This window comes from Sciurus carolinensis, chromosome 8 (assembly GCF_902686445.1).
Source record: "Sciurus carolinensis chromosome 8, mSciCar1.2, whole genome shotgun sequence".
In the NCBI taxonomy this organism is placed as follows: domain Eukaryota; kingdom Metazoa; phylum Chordata; class Mammalia; order Rodentia; family Sciuridae; genus Sciurus; species Sciurus carolinensis.
In genome coordinates this window covers 1480821-1497622 of record NC_062220.1, presented here as the reverse complement: position 1 = coordinate 1497622, position 16802 = coordinate 1480821, and the positions used below count along the sequence as shown (strand labels likewise).

The window sequence follows — 16802 nt, the reverse complement described above, 5'->3', positions numbered from 1 at the left end:
TAACGTTTTTGGTGTGGAAGACAGAGAGCAACTGAAGCCACACGTGACGGTGACCACGGTGTTCGGTGCAGCCTGATGGGTCACGGCCGCTCTCAACGTGCGGACACGAGCATCACCCCAAGGGCGGTCGTATGTGCAGAGACCCTCCTCTTGCCGCACTGCCCACTGCCCACTGCCCACTGCCGAGGGGCACCCGGGACAGTCCGTTCGGCCACCGCCCGGGGGCTGCCCTGCTGTGAGCCGAGTCGCAGAGGACAGAGGGCACGTTCCGTTTCGCCGGGGCGGCTGCACGGGTGCCCGGCTGCAGGGCCTCCGCTAAGGAGCGGGACGGCGGCTTAGCCGGCGGCTGTCCGCCCGGGCGTAGTTCTCGGGCCCCGTGCCCCTGCCGTGCTGGGGATGCGCCCGGGCGCCGCCGCCGCGCCGCGTCCAGCCGAGGCGGCCGCTCCGCCGCCGCGCGTTCTTGGGCTCCGAGCAGAAGCCGAGCTGGGGACACGCGCGCTCGGGGACGCGGGCCAGGCGAGCGGCCCCGGCAGCGGCGCGGGGGCGACGGCCGTGGAGCGGACCGAAGCGTCGGCTTCGGCAACGCGCGGGCCCCGACCCAGCAACCCCGCGCGGCCGCGCCACGCTGCCGGCGCTCCCGCCGCCAGGTCCGCCCACGCGCCTCGCGGGGCCGCGCACGTAGGCGGGGGCCGCCGGGAGGAGCGCCGAGCCGTCGATGGCGGAGGCGCGCTCGCGGGGGCCGCCGGGAGGAGCGCCGCGCCGTCGATGGCGGGGCCGCGCGCGCTCGCGGGGTCGCGCACGGCAGCGCGGCGGCCGCCATCTTCCGTGCCGGCGGCGGCGGCGGTGCAGGCGCGGGGTCAGCGGCGCGGCGGCGCCCCTCGCTCGGCCCGGCGGCGGGCGTGGACCAGGCAGGAGCCCGGGCCGCCGGCAGGTTCGCCGCCCGCGCGCCCGCGGGCAGGGTGTGGAGCGCAGACACCGCCGGACCCGCCCGAGGCCGCCCGCGCCCCCCGGGCCGCGCAGATGGGATAGGCGGCGAAGATGTTCAGCTTCGAAGGGGACTTCAAAACGAGGCCCAAGGTGTCGCTCGGCGGCGCGAGCAGGAAGGTGAGGGCGGCGCCGTGGGCGCCGGGCCTGCCGAGCGGCCGGGCGCGAGGAGGGCGCCGCGCGGTGCCCGCGTCCCCCGCACCACCGCGTCCCCCCGAGCCGCGGTGGTCCAGCCTGAGCCCCGGTGACCACCCTGAGCCCCGTGGTCCACCTGATCCCCCGTGGTCCACCCCGACCCCACCGTTTCCCCGCACCACCGCGTCCACCTGCGCCCCCGTGGTCCACCCTGAGCCCCGGTGGTCCACGCTGAGCTCCCGTGGTCCACCCTGACCCTCGTCGTCCACCTGAACCCCGGGGGTCCACCCTGAGCTCCCGAGGTCCACCCTGACCCCACCGTCCCCCCGCATTGCCGCATCCACCTGAGCCCCCGGCGTCCACCCTGCGTCCCCCAGACCCGCTGCGTCCGCTCTGGCCCGCCGCCTCCCGTCCGCCGGCACCATCCCCCACACCGCGAAGTAGGTGTCCACTCTGACCCTCCGCGTCCCCCGCCCGGTGGTGTCCACCCGGCCCGCAGCGTCCGCCTGCATGACGGCCAGGGGTCCTGGGAGTTCCCAGCCACTGGCGTCCGGCGGCTCTGCCCGGCTGCTCCGCCCCTGCGTCGGACCGGAGCCAGTGCGGTCCTGTGCTTGCCGTGTTTGCAAAGTTGCGCCGAGTTTAATTGGCTGCCTGCTCGCTCAGGGAGTCTGCTGGTCTGCCCGCCTGGGTTAGTTTGTCGTCTGCGTTACACTCAACGGTGGGATGCTCGGAATCCCGAGCGGGTTTTCAAGTCCAAGTAAGAACGTGCTTCGTGTGCCAGGATGGTTTCTGAGGGCAGTGGAAGGGCACCTGCCCCAGGTGGGACAGAAGTGCACGGGTACCTTCAGAGTGTAGAGGCTTCCGTGATGGCGATTTGTGGAAGTAGCTGCACAGAGCTAGGTACTGGAACCACGTCCTGCTTCTCAGGCAGGGTTGAGTTGGAAGGGCTTGGGAGCTAATGACAGTTGCATGCCAGAACAGGGTTTCTGCTCTTGGGGACTTTAAAGAACCCCAGGACCCAGTCTTCTAGTTGACAGATTTGGACGTAGAAAGATTGTGCACTGGCTTGTGGAGCTAGTAGCACGTCCCACCTTGGAGGCCATGTCACCCCTGTATGATGGACCTTGTGACTTCTGTGGTCAGGAGTGCCTGGCTTGTCCTGACCCAGGCTTGGAATCTTTTCACCAGGTAACACATCTCTACTGGAGTAAGTAGTTGTTGATCAGAATCTCAAGGTGAGGTTGTACATTTTGCTTTTTAATCGTGCAAAACAGCTCCCTCGTTTTTAAAAACTTTCTGGGTACAGTCTTGACAGTCAGGTTCACAGACCCTAATTATCTTGCAGTGGGTCCTCATGCTTGTGAAATTGAGGAATGGGTGAGGGGAGCAGGTTTGCAGAATCCTCCAGCCCAAAGCCAGCGCTGGCCCATTCCCATGGAGAGCATCCCAGTTGACTCCTCTTCAGGCCTGAGCCCCAAGGGTAATTCTCCAGAGAGGGCAGATGGGGAGTGGGTGCCCTGGGTTGGTACAGGAATCTGGTTGGGAACTAGGGGTTGATTTAGCTTAAAGGATTTTTATATGGACACACCCATATGCAAATGACTCACTGTTCACATCTAATAAAGAACATTCTTAGCATTCTCCTTTAGTGTTCTTCCTCCTCAAGGGGACTACTCCTCCGACCTTAGTGTCCTAGATTAGTGTTACCTATGGTCCATGTAAATGAGGCTGCATACATCTGGTCCTTTCTTTGTCTCAGCATCATCTCTGAGACCCGTCCATCCCGATGCGCCACCCTGGTCCACTGAGTGATCATGCCACAGTCTGTCCATTCTGGTTTCCAAGGGCATTTGTTGTGTGTGTCTTAGTGGACGTCACTTATCTTGCTGGCCCTGTGTCATTCTTGAGCTTCTCTCAGCAGGGTGCCAGTCATTGCCCCAACTGGCTGGCTGGCAGCATCCGAGGGGTCAGAGGCTCTCCCTCCTTGCCAGCCCTTGGTTGGGTGAGTCCTTTTCATTTTGGCAGTTCTGGTAGGGCTGTGGTTTGCTTGCGGTACTACTTTTTGCGCCTTGCCTCTGCTGGTGGCTGTTTCTCTCTCATGTGATCTTGGCTGTGTGATTCCTGGTCACATCTCCATCTCAGTTCTAGTTTCTGGAGAGGAAACTTGCTTGGCTTGGGCCTGTTTCTATTTGAGTCTGAGGAGCACAGAGCGCCTAGGTGTGTGTTAGGCTGGGCGGGAGGAGACTCCCAGAGGGCGGTGGTTGTGGAACCAGGACCTGGGTTCTGGGTGCAGCAGTGCATTGTGCACAGGGGCCTTGGGCAGGCATCTGGGTAGGATGCAGACTTGGGGGCTGTCAGCAGATCCTGTCTTAGGATGCTGTGTCCTAGGAGAACAGCACTGTAGGACTGGGAGGGATTAGGAGGAGGCACACCTCAGAAGGGAAGGAGGGAAGAGTGGCCTGCAGCGAGGTGCAGGAGGCACTGACTGACCACCCCTGGGATCTGGAACCAGGGAGGCATTGGTGTGTAGGTAGCAGGAGTTAGAGGTCAGAGTGCAGCACCCTGCGGAGTGGCTGGAAGTCAAGGGGCAGACCTATTTAGAAAAGGCCCAGAAGATGGACACCAGGGAGAGGGAATTCAGGCCCTAAGGAATGTGTTGGGGACGGGGAAGGGCAGAGTAGAGGGGAGGAAGGAAAGAGGGGAGTTGTGTGGCTTTCAGAGACTTGGAGGAGGCCAGAGCCTGGGCAGAATCTGGTGTAAGCAGGAAGAGAAACATTTTCTGACTGAAAGGAAAGAAGAAAATGGGATGGGCGTGGTCAAAAAGTTTTTAGATAGGAGGAAGGGATTTAAATTTTGTTTGGGTTTCTGTAGGTAGTTGATTAATAGTGGCAGTAGAATTAGGATCACTTCAGTGGTGACCATGGGTTGCTTGTTTGTTCTGAGAATTGAACCCAGGGGCATTTTACCACTGAGCCATATCCCCTGACATTTTATTTTATTTTATTTTATTTTATTTTACTTTATTTTATTTTATTTTATTTTACTTTATTTTGAAAGAGTCTCACTAAGTTGCTGAGGCTGGCCTTGAACTTGATATCCTCTGGCTTCAGCCTCCTAAGTCCTGGGATTACAAATGTGGTCACCACGTTCAGTGTCCATGTTTGTTTGTTTGTTTGTTTAATTAATAGACTCTTTTCCAGAGCAGTTTTAGGTTTTCAGAGAGTGGAGCAGCTGGCAGACTTCCCACATACCCCTTATCCTATACCTTACTTCTCCTCAGTTATTATGTTGCCTTGATGTGGATTGTTATTACAGCTGATGAACCAGTATCAGTACGTTGTTAACTGAAGTCCACAGTATAAAATAAGCTCACTGTGCTCCTTGGACATTGTTTGGGCCTGACAGATAGATAGTAACATCTGTCAGTCCTTACAGCATCATACAGTCATTGCCCTCAAAACCTTCTCTGCGCCACCGATTTATCCCTCCCTCCCCTCAACCTCTGGCAACCACTGATTTTTTTTCTGTCTCTATACCTTTGAACCCAGAGTTTATGCATGCTAGGTAAGTTCTCTACCAGCTCCTTCCCCACCCCCACCCTTTAATTAATGTTGAGATAAGGCTTTGCTAAGTTGCCCAGGCTGACCTTGAACTTGCTAGGCTGCCTCAGCCCCCTGAGTAGCCGAAGTCACAGGCTGCAGCTTTGCTGGTGTTATGCATTTGGAAGGCTGGACCTTTGCAGTTCCTCTTCTTTCACTTTGCAATATGCTTATCTGCTTTTATCTTTTTGAATCCCCAACCCCTAGTGATGTTTCATATTTCACTGCAGTGTTCATCCACTCACCTGTGTAAAGGACATGTTGTACTGAAGAATATCATGATTGCTTCCAAGTTTTGGCAGTTTTGAATAAAGCCACTGTAAACATTGATTTGTAGGTCTTTGTATGGATATGAATTTCAGGTCATTTGGGTAAATACCAAGAAGTACCACTTTTGGATCCTATGTTAAAACTAGAAGTTCCACTTTGTGGAAAACTATCAAACTGCCATCTAGAGTGACTACCACCTTTTGCACTCCCACCAGCAATGACTGAGCCTTCCTGTTGCTCCAGATCCTTGTCATCATTTGGTATTGTCAGTGTTCTGGGGTTTAGCCATTGATATTGAGGGCGATTTCATGCCCACTTGCCAGTCTGTGTATCTTATTTGCCTGTCTGTCTGTAGATCTTTTGCCCAGTTTTAAATTGGGTTGTTTGCTCTTCTGTTGCCATGGTTTTTGTTTTTTGGGTTTGTTTGTTGTTGTTGTTGTTTGTATGGGGAATTGAACCCATGGGCGCTTAACCAAGTTGATTGATCTATGCCCCAGTTCTTTTTATTTTGGGACAGGGTCTCTGACTTGTTATCCTCCTGCCTCGGCCTCCCAAGTTGATGTCATTGCAGTGAGTGCACACCCATCTCTTATTGTTGTCTCTTGAGTTCTTTATATACATTTTGTTTATATTTTAGATACCCGTCCTTTTTCAACTATGTCCTTTGCAAATGTTTTTTCTCAGTCTTTCACAGAACAGAAGTTCTTTTTTATTACTTTTATTTGTTTAGTCCTGGGTATTGAACCCAGGAGTGTTCTACCTCTGAACTACACATCCCCAACCCTTTTTCTTTTTTCTTTTTGAGACAGGGTCTTGCTAAGTGGCCCAGTCTGGCCTTGAACCTGGAATCCTGCTTAAGTCTCAGGAGTAGTGGGGATTATAGTCGTGAGCCACTGCTCCAGGCCAGAAATTTTTAATTTTAATGAAGTTCAGTTTACCATTTTTTTTTTTTCATGGATCATGCTTCTAGTATGTGTCTAAAAAGTTTTTGCCAAATGCAACGTAACTTAGATTTTCTCCTGTGTTATCTTCAGGTAGTTTTATATTTTACAAAAATGTTCAAAATTAGATTTTTTATTAGCATGTGATAACTGGGTGTTGGTGGAGTTGGGTGTGCCTTTTCAGCCCAGGGAGCCAGCATGGACTGATCACATCCGGGCAGTGAGCCTTTCCATCTCCGTCGCCTCTTGCTGTGGAGCCTTCAGGCTCCTCTCCTCTTCCTCACAAAGAGCACCTTGGGTTCTGGTGAACTGCAGTCGCCCTGCAGTGCCTGGGAGCCCCAGAGCTCACCCTGGTACTTGTGATCTGCAGCCCTGCCTTCCCTCTCCTCCCTCCCCAGCCGCTGGTCCTCACTGCTGGACACTCAGGTCGCCTTCTTCCAGAGTCTGCTCCCAGGTCTGTCTGCCTGACTTCACTTGGCTCACCGCCCTCCAGTCCCACCTCTTTATAGCTGAATGATACTCCTGTGTGTCCTGCGCTCCATTTCCTCTGTCCACTCCTCTGCTGATGGGCACCGGGTCCAGTCTACGCCTTGGCTGCTGTGCAAGTGTCTCTTAGATATGCTGATTTCATTTCTTTTGGATATACACTCAAGTGGAATGCCTGGCAGCTGGATCAGAAGGTGAATCTGTTCTTAGTTTTCTGAGCAGCATCTGTACTGTTCTCCATGATACTTGTAACTAATTTGCTTTCTCACCAGTACTTGTTGTTTTTTCTCTTTTATAATAGCTAGTCTAACTGGGGTGAGATTATACTTCTTTGTGGTTTTGATTTTCATTTCCCTGATGCCTAATGATATTGAGCATTCTTTCATGTATTTGTTGGCTTTTGGTATCACTTTCCTTGAGAAGGGTCTATTCTGATTATTTGCCTATTTTTGTTTTTATTTTTTTCTGAGTTGCTTACGTGTTCTAGATATTAACCTCATCAGGTGAATTGCCGGTTAAAATTTTCTCCCATTCTGTGGTTGTTTCTTCACTTCATGGATTGTCTCCCTTGCTGTGCACAAGTTTTTTGGTTGAGTAGAATCCTATTTATCTATTTTTACTGTGTTACCTGTGCTTTGGGGATTCTATAAAAAAATCACTGCCTGTGCCAACATCTTGAAGTGTTCTCTCCTATCTCCTTCTGGAAAGTGCACAGTTTCAGGTCTTACATTTGGGTGACTGATCCGCTCTTTTTTGGTACCACAGATTGAACCCCAGAGGGCTTAGCCACTGAGCTACATCCCTAGCCCTTTAAATTATTTATGTATTTATCCCCAGCCCATTTGTTATTTATTTATTTATTTATTTATAGTACCAGGGATTGAACTCAGGGGCAGTCGGCCACTGAGCCACACCCCCAGCCTTAGCCTTATTTTGTATTTTATTTAGAGACGGGGTCTCACTGAGTTGCCTGGCGCCTTGCTTTTGCGGAGGCTGGCGTGAACTCAAGATCCTCCTGAACTTCCGGGATCACAGGCGTGCGGCGCCGGTCCTCACGTTGTTTTTCTTTTGAGTCAGCATCTTGCTAAGTTCTTGGGGCCTCACTAGGTTACTGAGACTGGCCTCCAGCTCCGCATCCTGCCTCACCCTCCTCTAGGGTCACAGGCGTGCTGAGCTGGTTTGTGTGCAGTGAGAGCGAGTGGTCAAGTCTCGGTCTTCTGCACGTGGGAGTCCCCTTTTCCCAGCACCGTCTGTTGAAGACGCTGTCCCTCTCCCGTGTGTGTCCGGCACCTCTGTTGGGAATCACTTGGCTGCAGATGTGTGGGTTATTTGGGGGTCTCTAGTCTGTTCCATTGGTCTGGGTGTCTGCTTTTGTGGCAGTGCCAGGCCGTTTTGGTTACTGTGGCACATTCTGTGTCTTGAAATTAGGTATTGTGGTGCCTCCGGCTTTGTTCTATTTGTTCACGATCGCTTTGGCTATGTGGGTCTTCCGTGTGGATTTAGGGTTGTTTTTTCTCCATCTGTGAAGGATGTCGTTGGTGTTTTGATGGGGATCTCACTGAGTCTGTAAATTGCTTTGGGGAGTTTGGTCATTTGAACAGTCTTTTCGATCTGTGAACATGGGAGGTCTTTCCTCTTTTATGTGTCTTCAGTTTGTTTTATCAGTATTTTGCAGTTTTCATTAGAGGGCTGTCTTGGTCTATTTTGTGTGGGTTTTTTAGTTTGTCTATGAGTTTTCTTTTCTGCTTCATTGATGCGTCGTCTTTTCATCAGTGCCTCACCATCTTGATTCCTGTTGTTCTATGGTGTCAGCCCTCTTGTTCTTTAGTCTCTGCCCCTCTGCACACCACTTTGTTAATATTCACAAAATTGGTTTGTTGGGATTTTGACTAGGATGGTTTTGAATCTATAGACCAAATTGAGAAGAACTGACATCCTGACAATATTGAGTCTATGAAAATGGGATATATATTTCTTTTTCGTACTAGAGATTGAACCCAGGGGTACTCAACCATTAAGTCGCATTCCAGTCCATTTCATTTTATTTTGAGATGGCCTCAGAGTTTCTGAGACTGGCCTCAAACTTTGAATCCTTCTGCCTCAGCCTCCTGAGTCACTGGAATTACAGGTGTGCACCACCATGCCCGATTTGTTCATTTCTTTTATTTCTTTCATCAAAATTTTGTATTTTTCCTTGTGCCTTGTACATATTTTTTTAGATTCAGTGATGCCTAAGCATTATTTTGGTACCAATATAAATGGTTTTGTGTTTTTAATTTTAAATTCCCGTTGTTTCTGGAGCCCAGAGATGCCATCATTGTGGCATGTTACCGGGGAGTGGGAGGCCAAGTTTGTTCCCACGGGCAGAGGACAGCAGTCATGTCGAGACCATTTTCACGGGGATGGACAAAGGCAGCGTGTCAGACAGCAGGCCTTGCTTGGAGAGTAGCTGCGCCTTCTTCAGGAAACAGCTGGAGGTTCTTAGGGCCCTGGCGGCTCCTTGCCTGTGTGTCAGCCATAGCTGTGTTAAGGCTTTTGAAACACTTTGTTGTCTGGAGAAATTCTGTGGATTTCTGTTCCCTAGTCTGCGATGTTAAGGGCTGTCTCTGTATCTTTGTTTCATTCAAAGTTAAGATACAGTGAGGGCAGCTGGGGTTATGGCCTAGTGGTGGCACCACATAAAAGTAATAAACAGAATAAAGATACTGTGTCCATCTACAGCAGTGAGGGGCTGGGGATGTCGCTCAGTTGGTAGACTGCTTGCCTTGCGTGCACGAGGTCCTGGGCTCAGTCCCGGCACCCCTCCAGCACACGCACACAGATACAGTGAGCATTCCTTGCAGTTAGATACCCTACTGTGCTCAGTGCTTACCCCTCTGTAGGATGCTTTCCACGTATGCTCTCATTTAATCTTCTATTCTGCGAGCAGAGATGATGTTGTATCATGAAGGCAGAAGCGGATGCTCCATGCATTTGAGCAGAACTCACTACGCTGGAGTGTGTTCATGGTGTGGTGAGTCTGCGGCTCTGTCCTGCCTGTACTGCTTGCTGTGTCTGCCTCCTGTTTTAAGTGTGCACCCCTGTAACTGCAGAAGCTGAGAAAGGGACTCTCGGGTCCTACAGCTTTTTGAACTCAGTTTCCTTATGATGTGGCTTTAATGTTGCCTGATTTAAAAGTGTTAGTAAACTCGTGTGTTGGCAGGTAGCTCAGTTTCTGATTTTTCTCTACTATGGAACCAATTACAGCAAAAGTTGAAATTGTCAAGTATAGGAACCTGAAGAAATGTTTACTGTGACTTAGTTGTTCATCTTTTCTGGACTCTCTTGGTCACATCGTGCAATTTGATAATGAAAAAGTTGGACTAGATTATCACTAATCTTCCTTGCTTTAAAAACGATTCTAATCTCCAGTTAGTGAGACCTTCTGAAGGGCACACGGTGAAGACCCTTCCCTTTCCATTGTTGCCATTTCCTTGGTGTCCTTTCAGAATTGGTCTAAACATGGTCAAACATCGCCCTCATTTTCAAAATGAGTAAGACAGAATGATTTATTCTTCACCACCCTCTCTGTCTTAGTGATCCTTTGTGGACCTTCTTATGTCTGTTATTTTTAATGGATGCACAATGTTCCATTATGTGGTTTATGGCATACTTAATATAACCACTTCCCTATTGGTGGATACAGAAGGGCCGTGGATTTGGTCTTAAAATGCTGCCATTACTGGGTGCAGTGCTACACACCCGTAATCACATGGTTCTAGAGGCTAAGGCAGGAGGATTGCAAGTTTGAGGGCAGCCTCAGCAACTTAGCAACAACTTAGACCCTGTTTTATAAAATAAATTTAAAAAGAGATGGGGGACTCTGGCTGTGGCTCAGTGTCAGAGCACTTGCCTGGCACATGTGAGGCACTGGGTTGGATCCTCATCATCACATATAAATAAGGAAGTAAAATAAAGGTCCATTGACAACTTAAAAAAGAGAGAGAGAGAGAGAGAGAGTGCGTGTGTGTGCGCGCTTGTGTGCATGCTGGGGATGTGGCTCAGTGGTAAAGTACCTCTGGTTCAATCCCCAGTGCCCCCTCCCTCCAAAAATAGTGCTATGTTTACCATAAAATTCTGGTGAAAGAAAAGAAAATCTTTTGGAATTTATGGAAATGGAATTTAAACTGAATTCTTGGAATGTGATTTAAACTGTATTTTGCTTATTTTTAAAACGAACTCTTCTGACTATGGGACATATGGGAGATGCTAAAATACATATACAGATTTACCTATTTAGGATCCCACCTAGCACTTAGAAATAAAACACTGCTAATACATGGTCGAATTATTTTCTGATCTTTTTTAAAACTATTTTTGAATGGGGAATCATATTGTGCATTCTGTTTTATAAACTTTTTGGTGTCGGGGTGCTGTTTTACTTGCATATGTGAAATTGGTTGCTCCGAGGTTTTCATAGAAACTCTTCTTTTATGCAGGTCTACCCAGAAAGAGAAAACCACACATACTGTTGGCTATGCATTATTCATAGATACTTCTATTCACTTTTAGCATTTTCTTTTACTCCCAGGGAAGTGTTTGAGCTCAGCAGTCTTTGAATCAAGTAAAATGTTAGCAGCGTTGTTAGTGTACAAGAGCCAGGAGGCACAGATAGGAACTGACGTGAAGCTAGACATTCTGTTTACATCCATAAGTGGGACCAAGTTGCTGTCTTAGTCCACTTCTTTTGCTGTTGTGACTGAAAGATCTGAGCAGAACAACAGTCGCGGAGGAAAAGTCTGAGGGCTTCCCATTGCAGAGGTCTCAGGCCATTGACAGCTGCTGTATTCTTCAGGTCTCCAGGTAGGTCAGAACCATGTGGTAGAAGAGGGTGTCAGAGGGAAGCAGAGCGTCTCTCGGCACCCGGTGCCCCTCCAGCCACCCCTGCCTGCCTGGAGCTACCTCGCAGTCCCGTTGGGCTGAGTCACTGACTGGCTCAGGCTCTTGCACTGGTCCTTTTCCTCTGCGCCTTCTTGTGTTGTCTCACGTGTGAGCTCTTAGGCAATACCTCACACCCAGACATAAGTTACTGATGAAATTAACTCCAAAAGATGAAATAAAGGCTACCTCCCATTTTTAAATCAAGATATTAATAAAAGAAAAAATTGTTATAAACAGTTAGTGGTTAATTTGAGAATTTGACTATGAAAATTGTCATGGGATATAAATTTACATGTACTTTAGTTTTAAAAAAAATTTTTTAGCTGTAGATGGACACAATACCTTTGTTTTACTTTATTTTTATGTGATGCTAGGGATTGAACCCAGTGACTCACACATGCTAGGTGAGCACTCTACCACTGAGCCCCAACCCTAGCCCCTTTACTTTAGTTTTTAACCATAAAAATTTTTATGTTCTGATGTTTTAATTAAATTTAAACTATGCCATAGTATTTTTAGAAGAAAGCAGTTTTCCCCATTTGTCTTTCTGAGTGGTATCTGTGAAATTTGACCATCTTTTTAATTTTCTGAGAAGATAAGAACATGCCTAGTGCTCACAGAGCAAGTAGTGAAGTTTGTGGTTTACATATTGAGGGGTGGTGTGGCAGCTGGGGTGTGATATTAGCCCTGAGAACTGGGTTCACATACCAAGATCCCCTGTTAATGTGTCCATGAAGCTGTATATAACTGCTACTAGGAATCCCTGGCTCTTCTAGACCTGCAGAATTTTAAAGTTAGGGGTACTTGCAAGTATGAGTAAAATAAATTGAAACTGAAAACGTGTTCATAATCAGAAGGAAGCTTAGTTCTTTTTCATAATCAGTGTGCCTTTTGGCTGTACCTTGTTGGTCTTTTTGTCCCAGACACTTAATCATGAACTATTGGTTATATTGAGCAGTTCCTAAAACTTTATTTTCTTATTGTTTCCTTAGTTTATTATTCTAAAAACATGGGGAAATAGGTACATGTACAAGGTGATAATTCAGAATAAAGACTCAGATGAGCTGCTGTGCAAGCTCCTTCCCTGCCGTCCCGCCTTCCCGGTCTCGGCTCTCCTTCAGGCGGGGGCTCTGGGTCTTACACAAGCCCAGCGCAGTCCAGTGGGACCGAGGCTGGGGTCTCACCACCCTCCCCTTGGTACTGGGTCTGGAGGGGTTCCAGCCAGCACAGGAGACCAGCTCTCCCGCAAGCACGTTCCTGCTATTTGGCTGTCCTATGTCTTTACCCTTTTTAGGTGCTTTTCAGTGTTTTGTTTTCCTTCTGTAGTTCAGGTAGCACTGCAGCGAATACCGTGGTATGTGTGCTGCTGCTGTCTGTAGGCTGCATTCCTGGGGTCAGAGGCCACGCACACTTGTGTCTTCATAGCCATAGTCTCGTACCCTGGGGTGACGACTCTAAGGAGGGCTAGCAGGTGTGAAGGGGACTGTCCTGCCTCACCTGTGTGGGAGCTCTTTATGTCTGCCACACGGGTAAAAAGCTCAGTGCATTGGGTTTTTGTTTATTTTTATTGGTGTGGATGGACACAGTGCCTCTATTTTGTTTATTTACCTTTGCCAAGTGTGCTGGGGACTGAACCCAGTGCCCCGTGTGGGCGGCGAGCCTCTGCTGGGCCGCGGCCGGCCCGCCTTGTGGTTCACCCTGCATCTTCTCCTCAGACCAGCGGTTGAGGTTTTTGTGTATTAATGTATCTCTTGTTGATTCTTGTTTGTTGGTTGGTCTTTTCATATTGAATACTTGCACAAATAATTATTTCTGTGGTATTGCAGACTTTGTCACTTGCCTTTAACCTTGGTTGCATTTTTGGGGTAGAAAATTTGATTCTTATGTAGTCAAATTTATCACTCAAACTAACATCTTTGCTTCCTTCTTTTTTTTAAATTATTTTTTGTTGTATATGGACACAGTACTTTTATTTATTTCTTTTTATGTGGTGCTGAGGAGGGAACCCAGTGCCTCACACGTGCTAGGCGAGTGCTGTGCCACTGAGCTATAACCACAGCCCCCTTTGCATCCTTCTTAGAGAAGGTCTTCTTCCACAGAGTTTTGTTTTTTTTTTTTTTTTTTTTGTTCTAATTAGTTATAAATGACAATAGAAGGCATTTATGCATTTTGATAGGTCATGCATAAATGCAGTGTGATCTCTCATTTTTCTGATTGTACATATTACAGGATCACATCGGTGCAGTCATATATGTACCTGAGGTAACAATGTCTGTTTTACTGTACTATACTACCTACCCCCATTTAAAAAAAAAAATTCAGTAACTGCAGTTTGGGAATATATCCCAAATGTATTATACGTGGTATGAAATATACATAGTTTGTATTGCTAGTATGGAGTCTATACAATAAATTTCTGTACGTGGTGTTGTAGGTTAGTTTGTTCATTTGTTTTTAGCAGCAGGGTGAAATTTCACTTTCAGAAACTGCAGGTTACTTACCAGTAAGAGTCACATGTAGTCACTTAATCGCAAATTATAATCATGCCTATTTTTTTATCAATCTTCTCCCCATCCACGGCTGGGCCTGACAGGGATAGAGGTTAAAGGGAGCAGAAGTCGTTTTAGTCCAGAGGGGAAGGTTGTCTCGTGATGAAGGTACAACTTACAGTTAGGACCGGTGTCAGATGTCCTCATCATGGCAGTGACTCCTCCACTCTGGAGTCACCTTTTAGTCTTCTAGCTTACTCTCTGCAGAGAAAGTAGATCATATGTGGTGAGGAGGAGTTTTCAAATCAGCCAAAAATCTAGCTGAAGCTATCAACTCAAACTTTGCTTTGCAGCCTTAAGAGTTCTGTTGCACTTTGAAACAAGCAGGAAGGACTTGGGAATAACCTTGGGAGAACATGCACAGTGATGGGAGAGTTCAGCACAGATGCTGGAACACCCCATCTGTGCCTTCGTGTCGAGTTGCAAAGGCTAGGGCTGCTAATTGACCAAACAGAAACCTGCTGCCAGATTTATGATTAAACATGACGGTCAGTGACAGAGCAAATAAAATAATGATTAGATTCCCTAGTGTAATGATTTAGTTCATCATCCTTTGATAAAAGTAAGGCCAAACACGTGGGCAGCCCTTACTCTCCGAGGAGCCCACTGATTCTCTGAATCAACTAATCCTCTGCTGTTGGTAAACCAGGGACTGAAAAAACAAAGCCATGAAGACATTCTTTTTCTCTAACTCATAAGTTAGAAGAAAGCCTTTAGAATCTACCGACGACTTCATGACCTGAAGTATGGTGTGATGGGAAAGCAGAGGTGGTGCGTCATGTAATTAGGAGGGTTTGGTCCAGTGTGTCCCAGCATCAAGTGATGGAAGCCAGAATCTCCCCTCCACGTGAGAGGCGATGCTGTTCATCTGGCCTTGCACGAGTGTTCAGATGCCGTCCCTCGTCAGTGTTGGAGCTTGGCTCTTGCTAAAGGCCCAGACTCCCAGCCTTCTAAAGGCAGGGCACCGCCACCTGCCCATCTGAAAGCTGCAGGGAAGCCTGCCTAGAGCCTGGGAGACCATCAGACCGTGGAGTGTCAGCCCAAGAGGAGCTGGGGAGCAGACCTCCCCAGGGAGACAGACCTCAGCCTGGGGAAGGAATCGTGAAACCCTGAGAATGGTGGACTTAAGTGAGGTGTCTGCCTTTCCTTGAGGCAGAGGGCAGTGGCACAGGACAAGACAGCCTCCCCTGCCCCGGTCCTGTACGATACCACTGTGCAAAAGGCACAGTTGGAGCAACCCCAAAGAGACTTTTTTTTATCTGGGAGGAAAAAAGCCCAATTCAGAATCCAGTTTTGTCAAAGAAGGTCATCAGATGCCATTTGTCTGACCCAAGAGAGTTAGATTCTGTGTTGGTTGATTTCAGCATGTTAAAAATAACTGTCTTGGGACTGGGGAGATAGCTCAGTTTGTAGAGTGCTTGCCTTGCAAGCACAAGGCCCTGGGTTCGATCCCCAGCACCGCAAAAACAAACAAACAAACAAAAAAATGTCCGATAGAGTCTATCTTCCTCTTAGACTAAGCCACCTAGTACCTCATTCTCCTTTATATGATTACAAGGAGTTCCTGTGCTTTGTGGAACCTAATGTCATGGGAGTTTTCATAAATGAATTTATTAGGTTATTATGTAATTCAGTGTTTTAAAATCTAATTTTATATGCAGTGCAGTTTTGTTTTCATTGTGTTTGTTTTCAAGAGTTTCTTCTATTTATGACAGGTGACCCTGTTTCTATATAGTGTGGAGGTAGAGGGTTTCCCCCTGGAAACAAATACATTTAGGTTAAAGAAGCCTTCTTGGCAAGAATACCAAAAGAGTCACTGTCCTTTGTGTCATATCAAGTAGCGGTTCCAGTGTGCATGTTTTAAGACTGGGGATGTCTCCCGGTCACTTTGGGCTTGTCCAGTGGAAACTGACTGTCTCTGACTGGTAGTTGACAGATATCTTGAGGGAGAGGCTTTGAGACCAGCACATTCTGTCTCTCCTGGAACTTCTGCCCACCATCTGAGCATGCCTCAGTGGATCTCGCCTGTGGCTTTTATTTTGTGTTCAGTGACTCTGTTCTTCATACACACTTAACATCCACTGAAGAAGAGATTTTTCTTTTCATTTGTTTGTGTAAGTACAGAGTCATGGGGAGACACACACACATTCTTGTGGATTAAAATTCAATATTTGGAATACTTAAGGTCACTGTGATCATGAAAGAATGTTGAGAAAAACCCAGACACATATTAATACATTATTTTAACTTTGTTTAATTACTCTTCTTGGGGGGTGAGGGAGGTTACCAGCATCCCCAGCCCTATTTTGTATTTTATTTAGAGACAGGGTCTCACTGAGTTGCTTAGCACCTTGCTTTTCCCGAGGCTGGATTTGAACTCTCCATCCTCCTGCCTCAGCCTCCCATGCCGCTGGGATCACAAGTGTGTGCCACTGCGCCCAGCAGCTTAATTACTCTTTGACATCGTTCTGATGAATAGATCTTTTAAGAGATTTAACTTTATTATTTTTTCTAATAATTCATATGCAATATCTTGGGCCCTTAATTTTATTTTGGATTAAATGTACACACCAAATAATTCACATACTGAAGACTAGAGAGTTTAGGGAGAAGAAGACAGCTCTAAGTGTCTTCATTTACTTGAAGTGTACGACTTCCTCCTTCATTGTTTCAGTTCCTTCATAAGTCAAGTGATTTCGTTCAAAATTTAGTTTTACTTAAGGTGAAAATTTTCTTTTCAGTTTACTGACAGTAAAGAAATTGATTTCTCAATGAAATTTTCATGGAGACTCGCCTGTAATTGTTGGGAACCGTGTGGAGATCCCTCTTCACGTGTCCAGGCCCCTGGGCATGGTGCCTTGCAGAACCGCAGTTCCATGTCGCAGCCGAGCTTGGGCATTGGTGCAGTGCAGAGATCT

General features: G+C 47.9%; 1 protein-coding gene across 2 annotated transcripts in view; it reads left to right on the top strand.

Moving 5' to 3' along the window:
• Positions 1-800: 800 nt before the first annotated feature.
• The window catches only part of Ube3c (ubiquitin protein ligase E3C), a 91332-nt gene continuing 75330 nt past the window's right edge, over positions 801-16802 (top strand). For both annotated transcript variants that reach the window (XM_047559902.1, XM_047559901.1), the window contains exon 1: positions 801-1104. In XM_047559902.1, coding sequence (XP_047415858.1) covers positions 1039-1104 — 66 coding nt within the window. In that variant the 5' untranslated portion in view covers positions 801-1038. The remainder of the gene's footprint in view (positions 1105-16802) is intronic.